The sequence below is a fragment of the Bos indicus genome, chromosome 5 (assembly GCF_029378745.1).
Source record: "Bos indicus isolate NIAB-ARS_2022 breed Sahiwal x Tharparkar chromosome 5, NIAB-ARS_B.indTharparkar_mat_pri_1.0, whole genome shotgun sequence".
NCBI lineage: Eukaryota > Metazoa > Chordata > Mammalia > Artiodactyla > Bovidae > Bos > Bos indicus.
This window is the reverse complement of record NC_091764.1, coordinates 32,366,999-32,386,962: the sequence shown is the minus strand read 5'-3', so window position 1 is coordinate 32,386,962 and position 19,964 is coordinate 32,366,999. Positions and strand designations below refer to the sequence as shown.

At 55.1% G+C, this 19,964-nt stretch overlaps 1 protein-coding gene across 2 annotated transcripts in view; it reads right to left on the bottom strand.

The window, feature by feature from the left end:
- The window catches only part of COL2A1 (collagen type II alpha 1 chain), a 30,207-nt gene extending 11,267 nt beyond the window's left edge, over window positions 1-18,940 (bottom strand). Inside the window, exons 1-27 of one of the 2 annotated variants that reach the window (XM_019960703.2) lie at window positions 18,628-18,940; window positions 14,298-14,504; window positions 12,814-12,830; window positions 12,571-12,603; window positions 12,437-12,469; window positions 12,283-12,336; window positions 12,036-12,137; window positions 10,987-11,064; window positions 10,311-10,355; window positions 10,152-10,205; window positions 9,675-9,728; window positions 8,882-8,935; window positions 8,426-8,479; window positions 8,238-8,291; window positions 7,906-7,950; window positions 7,305-7,358; window positions 4,828-4,872; window positions 4,292-4,345; window positions 2,781-2,879; window positions 2,459-2,503; window positions 2,267-2,365; window positions 2,040-2,093; window positions 1,621-1,728; window positions 1,006-1,059; window positions 827-925; window positions 652-705; window positions 126-224 (exon numbers count right to left, since the gene is read on the bottom strand). In XM_019960703.2, coding sequence (XP_019816262.2) covers window positions 126-224; window positions 652-705; window positions 827-925; window positions 1,006-1,059; window positions 1,621-1,728; window positions 2,040-2,093; window positions 2,267-2,365; window positions 2,459-2,503; window positions 2,781-2,879; window positions 4,292-4,345; window positions 4,828-4,872; window positions 7,305-7,358; window positions 7,906-7,950; window positions 8,238-8,291; window positions 8,426-8,479; window positions 8,882-8,935; window positions 9,675-9,728; window positions 10,152-10,205; window positions 10,311-10,355; window positions 10,987-11,064; window positions 12,036-12,137; window positions 12,283-12,336; window positions 12,437-12,469; window positions 12,571-12,603; window positions 12,814-12,830; window positions 14,298-14,504; window positions 18,628-18,712 — 1,833 coding nt within the window. In that variant the 5' untranslated portion in view covers window positions 18,713-18,940. The remainder of the gene's footprint in view (window positions 1-125; window positions 225-651; window positions 706-826; window positions 926-1,005; window positions 1,060-1,620; window positions 1,729-2,039; window positions 2,094-2,266; window positions 2,366-2,458; window positions 2,504-2,780; window positions 2,880-4,291; window positions 4,346-4,827; window positions 4,873-7,304; window positions 7,359-7,905; window positions 7,951-8,237; window positions 8,292-8,425; window positions 8,480-8,881; window positions 8,936-9,674; window positions 9,729-10,151; window positions 10,206-10,310; window positions 10,356-10,986; window positions 11,065-12,035; window positions 12,138-12,282; window positions 12,337-12,436; window positions 12,470-12,570; window positions 12,604-12,813; window positions 12,831-14,297; window positions 14,505-18,627) is intronic. The other variant, XM_070789207.1, reaches the window with a different exon arrangement.
- Window positions 18,941-19,964: the final 1,024 nt, after the last annotated feature.

Here is a 19,964-nt window from a genome sequence, read left to right as displayed (position 1 = left end):
CCCAGAACACCATGGATCTCGCTCATCACAGCCCTTGGGTTAACTCTGGGAACCAGCCCTTTCCCCAGGGGCAGGGAGGTAGCGGCACCATGTGGAAGGAAACGGAAGGACAGGTGATTACTTACATTGGCACCTTTGGGGCCAGGGAAACCCATGACACCAGGCTGCCCACGAGCCCCCTGAGGACCTGGGGGTCCAGGGCGACCGTCTTCACCAGGGGCTCCCTGAAAGAGAGAACACCATTCTCAGCACATGAACACGAGACCACATTTGTCCATCTACTGAGCGCAGGCTCAGGGCAGGTCACCGGCCAGACAAAGAGCATGTAGGATTGACCAAGGTCGCAACCGGCAGCCCACATCACACACGGGACTCATCAGTGACAAGGCACTGCTTAGCTTAGAAGTTTTGTTCCTGAAAGCGCACATCAGGCTTTGTCTTCCCCAAAAGAAGGCCCGAATGCACAAGAGGTGGCATTTTTAGAACTTGCAGCCACTGCATAGGCCACACCTGGCCACAGGCCTACCATCCCATCCATTCCCCTCCCCAATTCTCAAAATTCACAGGCTGCCCCCACCCTGTCTCTCTTCCTACCTGCCTCCCCAGGAGTACCCGCCAACCTCTCCCAGTGACCCCAGAAGATGGACTTACGGAAGGACCAACTTTGCCTTGAGGACCAGCATCACCAGGGCGACCAGTGAGACCCTTTGTTTAGGAGAGAGAAGGGGATGGGTGTCAGCACAGGGTTGGAGGGACCAGGTCGGGTAGGGCGTGAGGAGTCTTCTCAGAGTTGGAAGCTAAAAACAGAAGCATCCCTGCTACCTACCCGGGCTCCAGGAAGGCCAGGCTCTCCGGGACGGCCAGGGTCACCGTTGGCGCCTTTGGGACCAGCGAGGCCACTGGGTCCTCGCTCTCCAGGGGCTCCCTATACAAGAGGAGGCAGCGGGTCAGCAGAAAGCCATTTGACTGGTGATGGGTGGGCCCAGTCCCTGTTCCCCTGCTCACCTTGGGACCTGCCAGACCATCCTGACCTGGGAAACCACGGTTTCCAGGAGCGCCCTAGGAAGAAGTAGAGGGGAGAGGCAATGAGTTAAAGAGGCCCTTGACCCAATTGTGGCTGCAGAGAGCCTAGTCAGGATCCAGGTGTCCATCCCACCAACCCTCCTACCGCAGTCTCTGCAGAGCAGAAGCTATGTGCATGCATGCCTACTAAGTCACTTCAGTCGTGTCTGACTCTGCAACCCTATGGACTGTAGCCTGCCAGGCTTCTCTGTCCGTGGCGATTCTCCAGGCAAGAATACTGGAGTGGGTTGCCATGCCCTCCTGCAGGGGATCTTCCTGACCCAGGGATCGAACCCATGTCTTTACCACTCGCGCCACCTGGGAAGCTCCAGGCGCAAGATTCTGAGAGATTAACTTCTTGGGCCTGCCCCCACCTTTTGGAAAGAACTCCCACTGCTTCATGTCACCCAGGGGTGAGGGAACTAAGGAGTGTGGAGGTGGGTGGAGAAAAGGTACATGAGGTCCACAGACTTGGCAAAGACCCAGAGCCACAGGAACTCAACTTGTATCTCCAGGGCACACCCAATGAGCGTGGGGAAAGACTCCTGGCCCACTTACTCTTTCTCCAGGGGGACCGGCGGGCCCAGCACCACCAGGTTCTCCCCGGGCACCTCTTTTCCCTTCTTCACCAGCAGGACCAGGGGCTCCTTGGGGACCAGCAGGGCCCTGAGAACCAGCATAGCAGAGAAACAGGGTGAGTCTTTGCCTGCCCCTGGGGCAAGCACAGGCCTGACATGAGGAGGAGGTGGCTATGACTGCTGTTTCAGGGCTGGGGGACCTGGGGAAGTGAGGTCACAAAGGATCAGCTGGGTGAGGAGAAGTGGCAGTCAAGCTGGTCAAGCCGAAGATGACAGCTGAGACTGCATCAGCTTCTCTGTCACATCTCATCTCTGGGTACACCCTCAGAGGGCCCAGGGTAGGGGACACGCCTGCTGCGGAGGTGGGCAGTGGGCCAGGGGTGGCAGCCAGGTACTCACCGGTTCTCCCTTGGGGCCTTGTTCGCCTTTGAAGCCAGCAATACCAGGCTCACCCTTAACAAAGGAGAAAAGCAGGTTCTTACACTCCGTTCTCCCCACGGCCCTAGAAGTCCTCCGCCACCCCACCTTAAAGGCAGCCCACTAGAGGACTCTGTGGGCACAGGAGGTAGGGGTGGCAGGTTTGACTCTGGGGCTGTGGGTGGGACTCGGGGTTCACTGGATCTTACCGTTTGACCTTTTGGGCCCAGAGGACCAGTTGCACCTTGAGGGCCGGGTGGACCACGGGGTCCAGGGAAGCCGGGAGCACCAGCAATGCCAGGGGCACCCTGTCAGCATGAGCAGAGAGAAGGGCATTAGGAGGGGGGCGCGAGGAGGGACTGACCCCACCTGGAGGAGCTGAGTCCGAGGGCGGCACTCACAGCAGATCCCTTGGCTCCAGGGATTCCATCAGTTCCAGGGTTGCCCTGAAAAAGGAGACAGTGTCGTTATAAGATAAGCAGTGAAGAATACATCTCCACCCCACATCGTGCTCCTAGGCCCCTGGTCCGTTCCAGGTGGGACCCTGCGAGACACTTCAAGGGAGGATGGGTGATGGAGGGAGATGTGTCTCTAGAGACTGGTGGGGGGTGGCAGGCATTGAGCCAGAAGGAAGGTGTGATGATTGAGGCGCCAGGGGCCTCAGCAGAGAGTCAAGTGTGCCAAGGCCTCAGACCCCAGACCCTTCAGGCAAAAGACACTCACAGCAGCACCAGCTGGCCCAGGGGACCCAGGAGTACCCGGTTCACCGCGAGGACCCTGGGCGCCTTCGGGACCTCGAGCACCGGTGGGGCCAGCTTCACCCTGGAAAGAGGCAGGGAAGGATGCGGTGAGGACAGGTCAGTGGGACACAGACCCCGTGGGCAACAGTTCAGGACAAGCTGTGCACATTCCAAAAAGGGTTCCCATGCAGGCTACCTGGCTGGGCCCGCTGACCTGATGACTTTCTACCTGCCCTACTCTACTCTCCATCTCCCCTCTCCTTGGTGGCCACCACGAGCAGGCACACAGGTTCATGTTACAGGCTGGGCTTTGTGCTGGTTCCCTAAGCACTCATCAGAAAAGCCTGAGCTGGGCAGCCTGCCAGTCCAGCTTTGTGGGATGATGGACAGATGGCTGAGATGGGTAGGCACCTTTACCTCCCCTTCCCCACCTATTTTGTCTTTTATTGAGGCTCTTGAACATCTCAGCTTGGGGCGCCACTGGGCTTGTATCTGGCTAATGTGAACCAGGCTCTGAGTCAAGCCTGTTTGAAGGAAGCCAGCAAGCCAGGGCAAAAGGCAAGCTGGAGGACCAGCACCCCAACACTACTTTTCCCAAATGGCCTTTGCTTTTACTTTCATTTTTTCCTGAAAGATACAGCTGGCTGTGAGCTGGGCTCTCTGGACGGCGGAGTCCCTGGGGAGGACTGCTGACCTGGAGGGAGGGCACGGCCTCCTCAGGTTTCTTCTCAGAACATTCTTGTTTTACTTTTGTAATTATTATTTTCTAAAGGTCAGGCCCCCTCACCTTCCTCTGTCCCTCTTCACAATGGGTCTCCTTCACCCAGCTCCTGCGGCCTCAGACACTGTCTGGTTGCCATGGAAACCCCCCGAAGGGGAAAAGCAACCTGATGCCAGTGACCACATGGAGGCTCCTTATTCATCTCCTGGCCGCACCAGGAGAGAATTCCCAGGGACGCACGTGTGTTGGAATCCCTCCTGGGCCACAGGGGCCTTTGCCTGAACTGGCTGGCCTCCCACTGGCCTCTATTAATCCTTGGAAGAACTCTATTAACACGGTTTGGGAGAGACAAGCTCTGCCCCCCCAAGATGAAGCAGGGATGAGAGGGAAGGATGGAACCATCTCTGCTCTCACTTCCCTCCAACTCTCTTCCGGATCTAAGTCAGCTGAGCTTTGCCTTTTTTCTTCAGTTTCCTGATCTTCGGTCCCCTCCCAGGTCTCAGGGGTCCCCCCATCTTTTTCTGCCTTGTCCCACTCTGAAGCTGTAACTGTATCTCCAGCTTTTTATCATTCTGTCTTACTTTCCCTTCCAGCTGGTGACTCTGCAAAATGCCTGGCTATTTCCTTGCTTCCACGGAGAGCAGCAGTGGGGCAAGGGGTGGGGCAAGGGGTGGGGGACACTCCTCCAAAGGGAAGGTGGATCATCTGGTGGGGGCAGTCAGCAAGGGTTATGGGGAAAGGGGGGGTCCTGACTCGACAAGCAGGACACGCACCTTGGCACCAGGAGCACCAGGAAAGCCAGGACCGCCAGCAGGACCCACAGGACCCTGGAGGAAGCAAGCAGATGCAGAGGTGAAGGCCCAGTCTGGGCAGACTATCTCTAGCCTCCAAAGCAAGCCACCCCCTCACCTCCCCTGCCTTCCCACCTTTGTACTGATATTGCTCTATACCCACTGTGGCCAAAAGTCCCTGGATGAAAATTGTCCCCACTGCCAGTGTCCCCAAGCCTGGCTTGGGGAAACTGCATTTCTGATGCAGTATATAGTTTCTGACTATATACATGGTGAGAAGCAAGTCGTTCTTTCACCTCCCTCTCTACCCATCCCCAGAAAAACTACCAAAAGTGTAGCTGAGAAAAATGAACCACTGCTTCAAAGCTTGTTACCAACATACCCCCTTAGTAATGAAAAGTTGTTCCTCTTTTTCTGGGAGAATCCAGAACGTGGCCTGGATACTGAGTAAACACTGCCACTTCGCTGGGTGGCTGACTGGGACTCAGGTAGACCTGCTTGGGGTGAAGTGCACTTACCGGAGGCCCTGCAGGGCCTGGCTGACCGTCATTGCCTCGAGCACCCTGTGAGCGAGAAGGAAGCAGCCGTTATGGGAGCCACCCACATGTCCAGTCCCTCTCACGGTGCCCCAGGGCTGAGCAGGAGGCTGGCAGGCGTGCGCTGCAGGGGGAAGCAGCCCCAGGACCCTCCGTGGTGGCTTTGAGAACTGGGCCTGCAGTGGGCTTGCTCTCAACCTCAGAGAACTTGGGTAATTTTCCAGCTACTCCATCATTTCTTAAATTTCCACTTAGACCCCAAATATCCCCAAATTCAAGGCCATGTTATCATTGAAAGACTCAGTGAAAATGAAACAGCCAAGCATCGATTCTGACTCAGTTCTTCCTGCCTGTTGCAGCAGAAAGCTCTTTCAGGACTCGGTTAATCTCCTTGGTCAACTCTTGGATCTGTGTCCCCATCCCCAACCCACAGAACAGCCTGCTTCCATGGAACACAGAGAAGCTGCAGTGCATCTGCTACCAGCCCAGGAAGAAGCTTGGCGATGGGGACAGGGCGCCGGGCACAGCCTGAGGACCGAATTTGTCCTGAGACTTCTTTCACAGACAGCAAGGCTGCCGGCTCTTCCTCTATAGGCCATGCACTTTGAGGGTGAGCACCTCCAGGGTCTCTTTCTCGAGGCCCCTCCGGGTCCCGGGAATCATTAGGCCGGGTGGAGCTGGGCCGGGCACCGGGTCCTGGAAGACCTCAGCTGAGCCCCGCCTGCCTGCCTCTGCCTCTCCTGGGAAGCTGAAGAAGGATGCTTTAGGGGGAGCTCCTGTTTTAAATAAGACTCAAGTCTTTCTCCTGGCTGTGGTCCATTTCTCATGACTGAGACTCTCCCGGTTGGCATTAACCAGGGAAGCAGGAGAAGATTTAACAGAAGAAAATGTCACAGGGAACATAAACCCTCAGCACTGGCCAGAGCCCCTTCTGGGCTGGCTGCTTCGCAAAGCACCCTCCCTCCAAGGGTCAGCCAGAGGAGAGGCCTGGGCTGCTTGTGAGCAAGGGGAGTGTGGTGCTGCCCAAGAGGCCAAAGTTGGACAGGCATCAAGGGCTCCCCCTGCCTGCAGGAAACTGGGGAGTGGGCACCATCTGGCCCACGGTGGGAGGCACGTGACCACAGCCCAGCCCAGCCCCTGGTCAGGCCTGGACACCAGGCCTGCACCGGGAGCTGTGTGACGCTGTCACTCCTCCATGCCAAATCCTATGCACACCCTGCCGGTCTGACTACCGCAGGGACAGGAGTCAGCAAGGAGAAGTAAGAAACGGGGCCGAGGGAGGAGGAAGGAGAACAGGGGTGCAGGGCATCTGTGCCCCTCATGGAGTGTGGCCCCCATGACTCCAAGCCTGGCCAAAAAGGCACAAGCCAGGTCTGGACAATCTGTAGCAATCACGGTGCTTCTTGGCAGGCCCGGGGCTCTCTAATCCCCTCACACAAAGTGACCTGGGGACAAGCCACTTCAACTGCTTTGGCCGACAAATGGGGGTTGAGACTGCATGCTATTTCACTGATCTGCTTCTGAGGGAAATTGCTGCCAAAACAGATACATTATCTGGACAGCAGCACAACGGAGGGAAGCTGATTTACTTTGGCCGGTCCTGCAAGGACCCACGAGGAGGGGCCTCAGAGCCTGGGTGGCTGGGGTGTGAAATCAACAGAGAGCATAATCTTTCTTAAACACAGCTTTCATCGCATCACTCGCCTGAGCAGGCGTCCACAAGGGCTCTCTATTGCTAAGGGATCAGAGCTAAACACCTACACCCTCCACTGCTACAAATCCCCACGCTCTTAACTCCCCCATTAACGCGAGGCCACCAGAGTCCGAGGCTGCAGATCACGGCTTGTCTTAGGCTAGTTAGCCATTCAGTGCCTCAGTTTCTTCTCCTCTAAAAGGGGGAGGACAACAGAATCCGCCTGGCAGGATTCGAGGGAAGGCTGGATAAGACAATGCGTCTGGGTATCAAACAGAGGACGTGCCCGTGAAGCGGTGGCCACTGGTGTATCACAGTGTCACCAACAGTGCAGTAATGTAAAGTATGTGAGTTGACCCTAGACTGATACACTTTTCTAGAGCAGCATCTAAGCGAGCAGAAAGAACTAAAAGGAACACAGTACTATAGCCAACTAAAGTCTGTCCATAAATTCAAACAGGATTGACTGGGGAGTGGGTGAGACTGTCGAGGGATTACCTGAATAATCGAGACTGGTTAAAGAGACTCTTGTCCTCACACGCCAGCTCTCCCATGGCCTCCCCCCACCCCCCAGTCCTCCGACTGTGCAGACCCAGCCTGAGGATCTGTGACGGGCACACTCAGAGTGAATCCTCACAGGAGGATGATACTGTCTACACATCGTGGGGTTGCTTTGAGGGTCAGGTGAAATAACCCTGAATACAAGTGCCTCGTGAACTCCAAAGAGGTGGGCAAATGGTAGCTCTGGGTCTTGTCAGTTACTCACTGCAGCGCCGGCAGGGCCAGTCCGTCCTCTCTCACCAGGCAAGCCGCGGGGACCCTGGAACACACACCAAGAGGCACAAGCATGAGTTGGTTTAAGGACCGCTCGGCCCCATCACTTAACCTGCAGGCCCTTCATGGACACTGGAAGGGAGGGAGCCAGTAGCCCCCAGGAGGCAAAGGTGTGGACGCCCCTGGTCCCGCCTTCCTGATTCAGGACCCTCCTATCACACCAAAGGTTTCTCTGCCGTGGCAGGATACACAGGTGCTCCCATTGTTACCTATTAGGAGCCCTGTTATAGGCACATCTTGTTCCTTGCAATAGACGAACTCCCCCAAATGTTGAAAATAAACAGAATTTGTAAAAATTGAAGCACACCTTCAGTGTGTTACCAGGGTTATTTCAAAGAAATGCTGGTGAGCCCTTGCACAAACCATCCAGTTGACACACTTTACTTTTTGCTCATAATCGAATCAATCTACAAAACTGAGTATCTACTTTGCCCAAAGGGAGCGGTGGCATCTACAGTGGCGCCATCTGCTGGGCTTTAGAAGGTGTCTCAAGAGTGTCTGGAGGCCCTCCAGGGGGTGGTGCTCATACTCACCATTGGGCCTGGAGAACCGTTCTCACCTGGGGAACCACTCTCACCCTGGAAAAAAGATGCGGAGGGTCAGCGAGCAGGGCCCCCTCTGCCAGCCCGCAAGACAATTCCCATGGAGGAAGCCGGACGCTCTGGTCATCTCAGCTAGCGCCGACACCTCCAAGCTTTAGTTCCATGAGGGACAATTCCCGGAGCTCTCCAGACCTGCTGCTCATTCATTAAGTTGTAGTGCTGGGTGTTCCTAACCCAAGCTGTTCAGACGTCCTAACTCCACTGAGCTCAGCAGCATCTCCTCATCGTCCGTCCCCCATGCCCACGTGCTGCTTGGTCCTTACCTTCACACCTGGAGCACCAGCTTCTCCCTTAGCACCATCTAGACCTGGGTAACCCTACGGAACAAGAGAAGACTTTCAATCACACTTCTGGGGAAGCCGAAGAGGACGATTCATGTCCGCCCCACCAAGAGTTTTTTCTCCCTTGGTCAATCTTTTTTCTTCCAGCACTCTCCCCCTATGATACTTACTCTGTGACCTTTGACACCAGGAAGGCCTGGGGTTCCTGGGAAACCACGAGCACCCTGCAATCCAAAGCAGAGATGTTCAGAGCACTGAGCAGAACCAGGTAAAGGCGGCCTTGGGCTGATGGGAGAGGCCTTGGAGCCAGGTCCCTGGGTGGCCAGGAAGCAGGGGAAGCCCGGCACCAGGAACATCTTTCTGTCACTCCCAGAATCCCCCTCTCTGTGCCTCACCCCGGCTTAGGCAAAGTGGGTGTGAACATTTGCCAGCCCCCTCGGATGCCCCTAGCCTGTGCTAGGATCAGAGACATGGTCGTCAGCATGAAAGCGTGATGTATGTGGGGACCGCTGGAACTTCAGGAGCGAGCTATCAGAGCTGGATGAGCTGGGTGGGAGGCCACTGCGTTTGTTTCAAGGACAGAGACGCTGGGAACGAGACTAGCGACTGGGAAAGGTGGGTTTTACCTGAGGGCCAGGAGGGCCTCTCTCGCCAGATTTTCCAGGCTTTCCAGCTTCACCCTGAAGGGAGAGAGATGTACCTCAGCTTCCTCAGAAGACACGTTAGCATCACTGGGGCACTCCAGCATGTCATCACTCCTCCCAGCCTGCTGTGCCTTTGCCCACTGGCTTCCTCATCTCCCCCCACCCCTGTAGGTCCCAGACTTCCCTGAATGTCTTCCCTGCCTGTGCCCTGGGCAAGCTCCTCTGCCCCCCACAGCCTCCAGCCTCCCCTGGTGGGCTCACTGTCTCCTCTCACAGGCGCTGCTGACCAGCCTGTGTTCCCTAACCTCAGAGATGTTCACTGCCTAATGGGATTCTCACGAGCAGCTTCAGCGCCAGTTCTCCTCTCTCCCCTTCGTTTACATCCCTTGCAGACATCCTGACTCAGCCTGAGCTTTCCCCAACTCATTTACAATTAAGATAATCTTGGGCTGTTGAGTGTTTCTCTTTTGTTTTCCCTTCTCTGCATCTTTCCCCTTGTGTTTTCCCTCTCCCTTCTCTCACTTCTCAATTTCCCTTCCTGGAGCTAATGATGTTTTAATTATTTCCCTTCCCAGTGGGTCCAAAGTTGTCCCCAAAGGCACTTGCAAGCTAAGTTGCCAGTGGAAATGTAGACAGTGCAGTGTCTGAGTCTCTGCCTGACGAGCCCCGCCCCCTGGGCCCAGCCGAGGGTGCATCCGCCCATCACCGCCCAGCACCCCCTCTCTCCAGGCCCTTTCAAGTGAGGCAGCCACTTGATTGACTCAGGTGTACTCACATCATCACCAGGTTTCCCAGGGGGGCCAGGAGGACCACGGGGGCCCATGGGACCCTACAAACAAAATAAGCGAGCTTAAGAGATGGTTGGAGGGAGGAAGACACCAAATCAGTGGGCGAAACCCAGGGATTATAGCTTTTGGAAGCTAGTTCATCTAAAAGGAAAAAAAGATGGAGGAACCCAGTTTGTGCCGAGACAGAGCATAAGCGTAGAGCAGATCATAGCGGGAGGCAGTGGACAGCACAGGCCAGCAGGGGTGACCCAGGAAAAGGACTGACATGACAGAATCCTGGGTGGTTCCTGCCTCATCTGGCTCCCTGTCAGTTCCCCCAGAGCTAAGACGGGACATCTGAGCTTCCTTTGAGCCCTCCACTGTAGAAAGCACTGGGCAGAGCCCGGAAGGCGACAGGACTAGGGTGTGAATGGCACATCGCGGGAAGGTCCCCCCAAGAGGGCAGGGCCAGCACCAGCACTCACAGAAACACCGGGTTCACCAGGTTCACCAGGGTTGCCTTGAAATCCTTGAGGTCCCTAAAAAGTAAAGCGAGGACACCAGGTTGGCCCCCCAGAACGGACATCAGAGAGCTTGAAAGCATCTGTGTCCCCACTTTCCAAAAGGAAAAACCCAATACTTACGGGAGCACCAGCAGGGCCTGGGGGTCCCCGAGGTCCCATGGGGCCCTGCATTGGAACAGAAAATGAGGAGCTTTACTGGAAAGGCTTCACCCTCGGCCTCCACGGTGCTGCCGCCTCCCAGCCAACAGTCCAGACAAAGGACAAGGAGTTACTCTGTGAGCAGGGGGCCGGCAGGGGCTGCTCCCTCTCATTTCCCTCTCCCCTTGCAACATTCTATTTTTATTTATAGGTACCATTTGGACAGAGAAGCTGGCCTTGCTTTCCCCTGGACAGCAGCCATGTTTACTAAAGTCTGAGTTTCATTTAGCATGTGCCAAGTGGGAGCTGCGGGGCTGAGATTTCCTGCTGGAAGTCTTGTGGATGCTGGAGAACAGTGGCTGCTGTCTGCATTCTTCAGTTCTCATTCCAAGAGCAATAGCAACTGGCCTTCTGACAGATCAGCCTATATGCCTCTCTCCATCCTCATTCTTCTTAGTCACTCCAGCGCATCATTAAAACTGGCATCCATCGCCATTAAAAACCAAATGCTCTGGGCTAGCTAAATGGGAGGTTATATAACTGATGGGGAAGGGCCGCTCCAAGTAATTATCTCTAAAGTGAGGTTGTCAGAGTCCCTGGCTCTGCTGAGGGCCACCTCTTGCCATTTTGGCTGCAAAGAACTGGTGCCTTTTCTTACCATTGGTCCCTGCATTACTCCCATCTGGGCGCCACCAGCCTTCTCATCAAATCCACCAGCCATCTGGGCAGCAAAGTTCTGCAAATAAACCCAACAACATTAAAAGCTTGAGAGGCTACATGCTTTTCCTACATGGCTAGGTAAGCTATATCTGGATAGAAAAAAACTCTGTTGAAGACTAATCTAGCATTGATCAGAAACACTAATGATTCCTAAAAAAAAGTTTTGGAAATGGCTTATTAGATGACAGTGGCATAACCATTTCCCTGGGAGATGAAGTGTTACTTGGAAGAGTATCCATTACTTGCAGTTCATTTTGTAAGTTTTAATTCTAAAATATCAAATATGTTATTTCACATAAATTGAAAACTATAACTAAAATATCACTTTTAAAGGTTCTTTTTTTTTTTCTTTTCTAAGACCTTAATGCCCAGAAAAACACTAAAATCAACAGTCTTGAAATATTTTAGCAGAAAATATAGTAGGCATCTATGAGCCATTCAAGTTTAAAAATTTAAATCATAGCAAACATCAAAATGGCAAACTTGCAAAAACCGGGCAATAATATAATTTGTTGACTGGTCTGATTCCAAAAACAACTTTAGCCACACACCTTTACTCAGTGGGGCTCTTTCATGAGAATAAATAGTTGCTTGGAATGTACTTGGCAAAGACGAAGCTTCAATGTCTTCCAAGGACAGTGGTCACTCTTCTTCCAGGGAACCGCAAGTGCCCAGTCATCCTCTCCTCCAACCCCTACACCCACTCCCAAGGACCAGCCACACAGTAGAGATGCCAGGAAGCCAGGTAACTGAAGACTTTCTTTACAGAAAGCCAGTGAGTGAACAAAGTCAGTCCTTAGCGCCACAGTCTCATGCCCACTGTGTGATTCCACTAAATTACAGGCCTGAGGGAGAAGTCCATGTTCAAGACAGGCTGTGGACACACTTCTGGCAGCCCTGGGAGCCAGCCAGGTGAGCGTGACTAGCAATTTATAAGCCACATTTCTGGAGGGACAGCCTGGAGGAAGGGGACATAAGGATACTTACTCCACCAAGGCCAGGGGGGCCGGGGGGGCCGGGAGGACCAGGGGGGCCAGGGTTTCCAGGGGTCCCAGGCTCTCCATCTCTGCCACGAGGTCCAGGAGCACCCTTGGCAGAAAGAGAAAGAGGCCCCAGTGTGAAGCAGCATGTATACAAGACCCATCTGTCTATGCGGTGCCCTTGAGGCATTTGGGGGGTCCTTAGAGAACCTGGGGAGTCCACAAGGGTCACACAGCATTGTTTCTCTACTCACTTTTTCACCTTTGTCACCACGATCACCTCTGGGTCCTTGTTCACCTGCGGGTCCCTGAAAATGAAGAAAATATTGAGACAACAGCAAGACCGGGAGAGTCTGCTGATCAATAACTCAAGAAAAGCACGGAAAACGGGGTTTCTCTCTTTCTTACCTGAGGTCCAGGAGGTCCCTTGGGTCCTACGATCTGTGAGAGAGACACCCACAAAACGGCAAGTTAGAAGAGACCTCAAGGAAATGACCCAGTTAGAAAAGTCGATGCAACATGGGAGTAGAAAGTGTACTCACGTCCTTGATATCTCCAGGTTCTCCTTTCTGTCCCTGAAACATGAAACATTGTCAGGATTGAGTCAAGCAAGCTCACCAAGCCTCCAGTACAAAACAGTAGCCCCTGCATCAAGGTGCCCACTGAAACAGATCTTTTGTTGATGCCTAAAAACCATATGCTGAATGAGCACAGCATTGCTTTTAATGAAGAAAATATAAAGTGGGAAAAAAAAAAAGGCAAACAACAACAACAAAAATCCTCACCTTTGGTCCTGGTTGCCCTGCAAATGGAAGAAATAGAGAAGGAAAATGTAAGAGTCATGAAATGGATAAGTACAACTTCTTGTCATTCAAACTTTCGTGAAGGGATCATAGAAAGGGACACAACCAGGCAAGGAGGTAGCTTCCTGTTACTCCACTGAAGCCTTCTGTTGGGGTGTTAGGTTTCACTGGGGTCTGGAGTTGCTGAGGTCCCAAGAGGAACAGAGATGACCCAGAATTTGTTATTGAAAGCCAATCAGCGTGCAGGGGCCAAAAAGAATACAAAGAACTCAAGGTCTATCAGCCACCGGGAGAGAAAGCACCCAAAACTGAGAAACGGAGAAGTTCAGTTTCTTTTCTTCCCCAGAGGGTAAGGAGACCCTCCCATAGCCCAAGCACCCCGCAACACATCCCCCACCCCAGAGGAAGAGTTAGGTATTTAGAAAGGTCTTACATTCAAGCTGGGTCTCCATGAAGCAAGCATAAAAAAACAGCAGAGCACAGAAGTTACAGAGGGCATTGGAGCCAGTGCCCCCCGAATCAATAACCCCTCCCCCATTTGTAGCAGCGAAATAGTAAAGGTGATCAACGCTTCACTCACATAGGCCCCCTCAGAAATGATCTGGGGCAGTGGGCTATCAAAGCGGCTTCCCCAAGCAGCTTTCCATGGTGGGTGAAGTGTTAAGGAAAGGCAACTGCTCGCTTCCTTTTCAACTGTCTTCTCTGCTTGATCAGGAAGAAAATGCTGAGGGCCACCCAAAAGGCCTAGATGTGTGTCCCCATCCCCCTTCAGGGGGATAGGGCATGGGTTCCAGAGCTGGGGAGGGGTCACCTGCACACCCACACATTCACCAGCCCCAGCTCCAGAGTGTAGGCACCTGGGGCTCTGTCCCGGGCCCAGCTCCGCTCTTCACCACTAGAACTCCCAGACCCCAGCTCTTCCTTCTGCTAGGAACTTGCTTCTTAATTGGCAGTCAATACCAACAGAGGCAAAACCAAAAGGAAACTGCCACCAATGCTCCGTATTTTTCAAAAGTGGTCCTGCCCTTTCTGTCGCCCCATTGGCCAGCAGAGCTTGCTCCACATTGAAGACCATATGTTTGGAGGCCTTCTACAAAGAAGCCAAGGTGTGGGCAATAGAGGGAGAATGAATCCATGTTTTGGCCAGAAGGAGCACTGGATCTCCACTGTGGCTCAAGGACTTTGCAGAGGTGCTCACAGTGAGGACGCTTGTGTGGAGTCCCCTCTGTCCTCCAGGTCTTAGGAGCATATTTTCTGGAGGTTTCAGGTGAGGAAGGACCCCTCTGGTGTGTCAGGCTCACTCAGTGCCATCCTGCAAGCGAGAAGTCGCCTTTCCCTTCAGCTGCTGGGGTGCCATGGATAACCAGTCCCTCTGCTTCACAGAGATGACTGGCATCCATGGCAGGGCATTTGCTGCCCCTGCAAGTAATTTATTTATGTGGAACAGGAAATAAATAAATTACGACCACTGGCAGTGGGGAGGTCAGCTGAGCAGATGGGGCAGCACTCTCCGAAGGGGGTCTCGGGGCTGAGGCAGTCTTTCATGTCTTCACAGATTATGTCGTCGCAGAGGACAGTCCCAGTGTCACAGACACAGATCCGGCAGGGCTCGGGCTTCCACACATCCTTATCATTATACCTCTGCCCGTCCTGCACACAGCTGCCAGCCTTCTCTGCACCGAGGGTGGGGTGGGGGAAGCAGAGAGCCAAGGGAAGGAGGGGATGAGGAGCCAGAAGAGAAAAAGAGAGAGGTTGCAGGTCAACTTGACATCATTCGAATGCTGAAGCGTGTGGACTCCTGCCACCCAACATAGAGAACTTGTTACTTTTTCTAAGACATCATTCATTCTTCCAAGTAGTTAACAAATATTATTGTCCACTTTGCACTCTGCTCTCTATTCACCAATGAAAATCCTGACCCAGCAGGGAAGGTGGGGGGGCACTGAGGATGAAGTACTGTCTTCATGCATCTCATATTGGGGAGACATGATGATGTGGGGGTCATGGGCAAGTCAGAGTAGGAGCAGGAGGATGAGCCTCTGAACTGGGGTACTCAGGACTGTAAAGACAGAGGGGAGGGGAAAATGCAGAGACGCCCACACCCCACCCCACCCCCAACACAGGGACAGAGGCCTTCTTTCTTCTGCCTGCCTCTAGGAATTATGGGATCTGCTGAATACAACTGACAGCTAAAATCCAGAAGGCGTGGAGAAAATTCTACCCACAAAAATTAGACTGTATCAGCAGCCAGGCTCCAGAAGTGGATATATGGGGGTGGAGGTGTGTGAAAGGAGGAGCTATTAGAGGTAGCATCTTGTCCCATTCTTTAAATAGTATTAGTCTTAGGACCAATTTGGGGAGGGGGTTTGGACCAGTCAAACAATACACCTGGATAGAACGCACGAGGGCTGATAAAATGCCCTGGGAGGCAAGCAGGGCCAAAGACCCCTCTGCGGGTGCTGACCTCCAGCTGGAGCCCCCTCTGGAGAGACCCTGCTTCCATCTGAAGACAACGGCTCAACGTGACGGAGGGGATATGGAAGGAGGCTTTGAATGCCTGGTCCCGGCCAAGAGTAGCCAGTCTAGGCCCGGCCCCCTCCAAGAATGCAGACAAAGAAAGGCACGGAGTAGTCCCCCTCCATAAGCGCCCTGCCGTCTGGAATTCACCCTGCAAACGAAGCCTGTGCTGACAAGAGCTCTCAGAAGAGGGCCAAGCGTGGCAGAGCCCGCACCACGTGCTAGGGAGCGCCCAGCGCTGTTTTTCTCATTAGAATCGTCAAAGCACTGGCAGCAAGGGATGAATAATAGGAAAGGGCCACAAACCAGGTGGACGGAGAAAGAAACGGGCCTGCCCCCTGGTCTTTAAGGAGACTCTGAAAGATAACCCCCCCCCCTTTTTTTTTCCACTAGAAAAAAAAAAAATCCACTCAGCCTTTAGGCAAGATAATCACGGGGGGTGGGGTGGGTGGCGGGTGGGGGGGCGGGAAATCCTAGCATTAAGTATCAAAATTGCTGGGCCACACCCACTGCTAAAATAGGTGGAGCTGCAGAAAGCGAGGGGTGGGGTCCGGACTAAAGAAGAACCCACTCTCAGCCAGGGGGGCCGTAGGGGGAAAAGAGTAAAATGCTGGACGAAGGGGTTCACCCAGGAGGCAGATCAGATTTCCCTCGGAAGGGCGGTCCGGGGATGCGCGGGCGCAGGGGCGGGGCCGGCAGCGCTGGGTGTGAGAGCCCTACGGTGACTCTTTGTGGCTGCGGCTCTGGACGCAGCTCGCCCACGGACACTGGGAGGGTGACAAGTGCGATTAAATGACTGCCCCAGAAAGAAGCCAGCTCCGTAACCAGATCCCTTAGGTGTGGACGGAGGAGCCCAGCACCTCCATAATTGCTGTTCGAAACGGCTGCCGATAGCATCCCGGCGCGCCTGATCGTGTTCCCCTCATTACCGCAGGGCCGTATAAGCGACTCTTTGTAGCAGGCCAATTAAAAAGTTACCTCTTTTGGGGAACTGTTTTGCTTCGCGGCCGCTCCGCGCAGGGCTGGAGCCTGAGAGGTGGCGGCGGGCGGGCACAGGGGGGCATTGTGGGAGAGGGGGTCGGGGAGTACGGAAGAACCCACCGGACCTTGCCTCTCATGAATGGGGCTTTTCTCGAGCACACACAGAGTCCGATTCACAGGTCTCCGCAAGGAATCAGTTTAAATAAATACGGGCAGCGTTTCAGCCCCATCTGGAAGCCATCGCTGCCAATCTCCTAACGCAAACAAGCCTCACAAAGACGGATTGAGGTCTCTCCCACGAGCCGAGGGGCACTTTTCAGAGACGAGGGCTGTGAAATGCAGATGTGGGTCAAAAACACAGCAGCCAATAAGCTTCTCAAACTTGTGGAAAGATGGGGAGGAGGGGCGTGCCCGAGCCCTAGGTTACTGACATTCCTGACGTCCACGCAGACTGCGTCCTTCCCCACGTCACGTCTTTGGGTCCAATGACCCAGGGGAGTGGGTTACCCGGCCAGGGTGCGCTAGGGCGCAAAGCCAGCGGCTCCAGTGCTCTGCCCTTGGGGAGGGGGGTGGGGGGAGGAGCGACTAGGAGATCTGGGCCCAAAGAGCTGTGGAATTCATTCCCTCCTAGGAAAGTTGCGGCGCTGAGAACGCTCTGCCGCTTAAGTGAGCGCCTCTAATACCAGATGGAGAGTTTGGGGATTTTGAGAGTCACCTAGCTAATTCCATTGCGCACTATGGCAGAGATCAGTCAAGAAGACAGCTTTTGTGAGTGTGTACGTGCAAATTTAGGACAAATATATAGTCAATCCGACCTGGGGCCCCTCAGAGACACCGTATTCCAACAAGTGCCGTGAGCGCGCCTCCAGCTTAGTGCACCTCCCGACCCCCTGGCCAAAATCTTCAGCCTGAGGCTCCTTGCAGCTGCGCCCGGGCTCCAGTTCTGCCCCTGTCGACCACCCTAACAAACGGAAAGTCCTTCTGGCCCCGCAGCCTTCTAAACTGTCTCCAGAGAGAGCCTGGTGGCAGGCGAGACTGCACAGAATCGTCGGCAGACGGACTTTTGATTTCCATACCTTCCCCCCAAATTTCCCCTGCGATTGATTTACAATCTGTAACATACAAAGACAGGGCTGGAATCCCAGCCGTCGGAAACGTGCCCAAACACGTGGAAAAAAAATCTTCTCTACTTAATACACTTTCCAGGCTTCATTTGTCCTAAATATAATCCCAGACAGTGGGACTTTACCAAAGGAGATGATGGAAAGGTGCGGTTCGAACTGTCTTTGGACCAGATTGTAAAACTGCCATCTCTAACTATATACGGTTGAAATTGTTATAGCAATCGACCAACCGTGTCCCACTCCTCTGCTACACACACACACACACACTCGCTCACTCACTCCTGGCAGAGCCTCGGCTAGTTCCAGAAACTTTTATAAAAGTAACTCATTGTAGTACCTGGCTGGGGGAGGGGGGGGGGGTGGGGAGGCGGGAAGGGGCGGATGGGGGGAAGACAGCGGGGAGGGGGCGCTATTTCCCCGGACGTTTCAAAAGCAAGGTCTGGTTGGAATGTTATCGCCTTTCAGATGGCCTCTCCTGCGGGAAGTTTCTGTATCTTATAGAGGCAAGGGGAAAGCCGAGATGCCAAGCGGGCTGCACCTTGCTCCTGGGCCAGCCATGAGGGGCAGAAAACCCACGAGGGGCGCTAAGATCTCAGGGTGTCTTTCTGAAGCCCTTCATCGCGGCCTCGGGTTTCAGCCTACTAGTTTCAGAGCATCTCCTTTGTCTAACCAACTTCCCTTTGAACCCCAGATACCGACCCCTGGACACGACTGGGAATTCAACCCCTTGGCGCTTGCTCGCTTCTTCGCTCGTGCTGTTTCTGTCCTACTTTTCCTAAGATCTATGGGCCACAACCTGTTTTGCTGAACCCTGAGTGCTTGGGTGAGGCAAGCAGTGTGCTTGTGCGCTTAATTATCAAAGCTGGTGAAAGAGCGCGCTTGAATCTAAGCTCAAACTTCCGACCTGACGCTTTGCTTCTTTAATATTCCTGCGCAACGCAAGGACCGGCAAATGCCTCCAACCACCACCCGCAGGGAGGACGCTAGGACAGAGCCCCTGACTTGCAGAATTCCACTCGATAAGCTTCTGTGCATCCTGCACCCGTCTCCGCGCGCCTTGACCCCGGAGCCGCTCTAACCCAGACCCGCGGGCTCCAGAGCGCGAGAGGGCCAGGGAAGAGGATACTGAGGGTCGACACAGAAGAGTGGCAGGCGGGGGCTGTGGACGACTTACGGACATCCTGGCCGTGACACCGAAGGACAGCGGCGACGAGCAGCGTCAGCAGCACCAGCGTCTGGGGAGCCCCGAGGCGGATCATAGCTCACCGCGGGGCCTGGCGGAGCCGGGCCCGGGCGGAGCGCAGCGAGGCGGCAGGAGCACGGCGTGGGTCCGGGTCTCTACCGCGCCCTCATGCAGGAGGCCTTCGGAGCAGGAGGAGGAGGCAGGAGACCCGGCAGCCCAGCAGCGCTCTGCGTCTTCTCCCCGCCGAGGCGCCCGTTATATGCGCCCGGCCCTCTCGAGGCTGGCGAACTCGCCCAAACCGCGGGCCGCCCCCGGCCCCCCGCGGGGTTGTAACCTGAGACCCCGCCCCCGGAGCCCGCCTGGGCCCAGCCAGAGCCCGCACCTGCCCGGACCGGAGCCCCCCTCTCCGCTAGCCCTGCTTCCCGCCCCCCACCCTAAGTGTGCAGAGTGGCCTGATCGGGCGGGGCGCAGAGACGGCCCCTGTCTACCTCCCCCCCACCCATCCCGGGCTGCGGCGCTGCCCTCTCCGACCACAGGCGGGAAGGGGGGCCTCCGGCCCCTCCCCTCGGAGTTCTGCCCGGATTGGAGGGGTTGGGGTGTTTGCAGAGGCTCAGGCCGCGAGCGCTAGACCGTGGACGGAAAAGACTCGGGAGGGAGGAGGGGAAGCGGTAGAAAGAAGCAGAGGGGGAGGGAGAGAGGGGCATCGCATTGGGTCCTTGGGTTGCGGGCGAGGGGAAGGGCGCAAGGGGAGCCCACGAAGTATCAGGAGTCCTAAATCTTGGAGACTGGCAAGCAGGGCCAAGCTTGGTGGGGGGGAGGGGGGGAGAGGGTCGTCCCGATCTATTTTTTAGCCCCTTCTTGGAGCACCTGGCCCCTGGATTCCCACCTGGAGGTTCAGAACAACAGAGCCCCCCGCCCCCGCCCAACTCCTCCCCTATCCAACTATGCGGTGAATGAGCTTCCTCTGGAAGCTCAGCAGACGTTGACCCGAGCCGAGCGCCGGGAATGAGGCCGGTGTTACAGCACAGACCGAGACCTGTGTGAAGGTGTGGAGGACCGGCGCAGACCCTGGGGAGAAGGCGCGAGGAGACACAGAAGACGGGTGGCGGGTGGGGTGAGGCGAGACTACAGCGTGCGCGCTGCGGAGGTCGGGGGCTGTCTAGTTCCAGGCTCAGCCTAGGTGTCTGCTGTCCCTGGCCCGGGTCCGGTAGTCCCTGGGGGGAGTGGGCGCTGCCGGCGGGGGTTGAGCAGCTCTGGCCAGGGACGGTCGGCCACTGCCGCAGCCCTGGCCCGGGAGGAAGCACGCCGCTCCAGCTGGACCGAGTTCT